Source organism: Caenorhabditis briggsae, assembly GCF_000004555.2.
Source record: "Caenorhabditis briggsae AF16 supercontig from assembly CB4, cb25.NA_372, whole genome shotgun sequence".
Lineage (NCBI taxonomy): Eukaryota > Metazoa > Nematoda > Chromadorea > Rhabditida > Rhabditidae > Caenorhabditis > Caenorhabditis briggsae.
The window spans coordinates 1-2611 of NW_025543287.1; the positions used below are offsets into that span (position 1 = coordinate 1).

Here is a 2611-nt window from a genome sequence, read left to right on the forward strand (position 1 = left end):
GAGGTTCTAGCTGATATTTGGCTGAAAATTATCTATTTCCAGGTGATTTTCAGACGTTTCGGGTCGAAATAGCGCGTTTTCAGTGATTTTCAGGTCAAAAATCGTAGAATTTCAGACATTCCAGGTCTAATTATAGCCATTTATAGCTGAAAATTCCAAAATTTCCGACGATTTCAGAGATTTTTTGGTCTATTAGGTTGGCGGGAAAGTCTTTGTCACTTTTTCAATAGTTTATTTCTCAAAGAAAAAATAACCGAATAATTAATTATATTGTCCATCATTATCAACAACATGTCTCCAACGTTCCCTCAATTTATGGATTCCATTGCGGTAGAATCCAGCCGGGCGTGAGGCAAAGTATTGTTTGAGTGCCGCTTCGACCGCTCCACGGGAATTGAAGCTTCTTCCTTCGAAGGCACGTGTCATATCGCCAAATAACCAATAGTCGGAAGGAGCAAGATCAGGAGAATACGGGGGGTGAGGGAGAACATTCCATCCATATCCCATCAGCTCCTGCTTCACTTGTTTCGAAACATGTGGGCGAGCGTTATCATGTTGATAGTACACTTTCTTGTCTTTCAGGGCCGAACGGTCGACTGCTTTCTTGAGGTTTCGTAGTTGAGTAGTGTAGAGGTCTCCAGTTATTGTTTTGCCCTCGGGCAGAAGTTCCCAGTAGATGGGGCCGTCCACTCCCCACCACACAGAGAGCATAACTTTTTTCGGATGAAGGCCGGGTTTGGGGACATCCTGTGGGCTCTCTCCTTCTCCAACCCACTGGGATTTCCTGTGGTGATTATCGTAGAAGACCCACTTCTCATCTCCGGTTATTAGCCGGTCCAGCCATCGATCGCCCGCGTGGAGAGTGAGAAGAGTAATCGAATCGTCGACTCGGCGGTCAAGGTTGGCTTGAGTCAGGTGATGAGGTATGAATCGACCAAGAAGTTTTCTCATTCCAAGAGACTTCAAACCTTCAAGGACTGTGCTATGGTGAACTCCGAATGTGACAGCTAGTTCACGGCTAGATTGAAATGGATCCGATTGCAATGCGTGCTTCAGCTTGTCCAAATCCAACTCACGGGGTCTCCCAGAGCGATCCTTTTCATCGAGCGAGAAGTCATCTTTTTCGAAACGATGGAACCAATTGCGAATAGTATTGTAGTGAGGGGCATGTGTGTTGTACACATTCTTCAAGAAAGTTTCCGAATCCTTCATCGTGGTGTGAGATAGGAAGAGGTAAATCAAAACATGTCTGATGTGAATAGCAGTGGGAACAAACATATCGTTTCAATTACAGATGAGGAGCAGGGAAGGAGATGGGGACTTGTTTATATGGAAGGTTCTTATCACCTTGTTATTCACTAAAGTCGATATCATACACAGCCTCCATATACGAGAACAGTGATTAAACAAACAGAGTGACAAAGACTTTCCCGCCAACCTAATAAAATCATCGAAATTTAACGATTCTAGGTTCATTTTTGGCTGTTTCTAAACAATTTTCAGCTGAAAAACTGCGAATTTTAGCTATTTTCAGTCAATTTCAAGACGGAAATGATAAAATTAACAAGATTTTGGCAATTTTTTCACTGGATATTTTCAAATTTAATAGGTTCCAGGTTTATTTTTGCCATTTCTAGCCGATTTTCAGCTCAAAAATCGCAAATTTCAGGCTGAAATTCGGGAATTTCAGCAATTTCCAGCCCACACACCTCATTCATCGGATCATCCATATCATCTGGCAGTCCATCCTCCTTCTCTGCGGCACCCTCACACACGGATTTCGATTTGCAGAGATCATAGATCAGCGCCAGTCGCTTCTTCGGATTCCCACTCGTCTTTTTGAGAATATCCATGACACGTGGATTCGTCTTATCAATCAGAAGACGTCCGCAGTAGAAGCAGACGCAACGAAGGATTTTGAGGGATTTTGTGAGGAATCCAATGTGAAAAACGGGCTTCGCCAGTTCTAAATGACCGAAATGGCCGGGGCAGTCGGTGAGATTTCCAGCACATGTCATACATCTGGAAATAGCCGATTTTAGAGGGTTTGGGAGTGGAAAATCATGGTTTTTGGGGGTTTTAGAGGCCAAAAATTGTCATTTAGGAGCTGAAAATGGCTATTTTCAGCAATTTTTTTCACATCAAAAAATGAATTTTCAGCTGAAAAGGCACATTTCGGAGTCGAAAATGACAATTTTCCAGTCATTTCGAGCTAGAAAATCGCGATTTCGGGATGGAAAAGTATGATTTTAGACTGAAAATCGTATTTTAAGAGCTGAAATTTCCTAATATCAGCTTAAAAACGACATTTTCGGAGTCGAAAATGACAATTTTGAAGTTTTTTTTTGAGCCTAAAAATATGAATTTCAAGCATTTCGGGATAAATAATCATAATTTTGGCAGGTTTTAGAGCAAAAAATTGGTCATTTTTAGGCTGAAAATCATAGTTTTAAAGCCGAAATTGATATATTTTCGGTCATTTTCAACCAAAACAAACTGTCCGGCTCGAAAACCAAATTTCAGAGTGAAAAACGACGATTTTGAGGTTTTTTGAGCCAAAACTAACATTCTACAGTTTATTATGAGCCTGGACGAGCTTTGAAAGCGATCA

At 41.4% G+C, this 2611-nt stretch overlaps 1 protein-coding gene across 1 annotated transcript; it reads right to left on the reverse strand.

Annotated features, from left to right (window-relative positions):
- Window positions 1-1649: 1649 nt before the first annotated feature.
- On the reverse strand, window positions 1650-2018 carry CBG25049 (the record flags this gene model as incomplete). The annotated part of the gene is made up of 1 exon (XM_045240927.1): window positions 1650-2018. The coding sequence occupies one exon, from the start codon at window positions 2016-2018 to the stop codon at window positions 1650-1652; it is 369 nt and encodes a 122-aa protein (XP_045100889.1).
- Window positions 2019-2611: the final 593 nt, after the last annotated feature.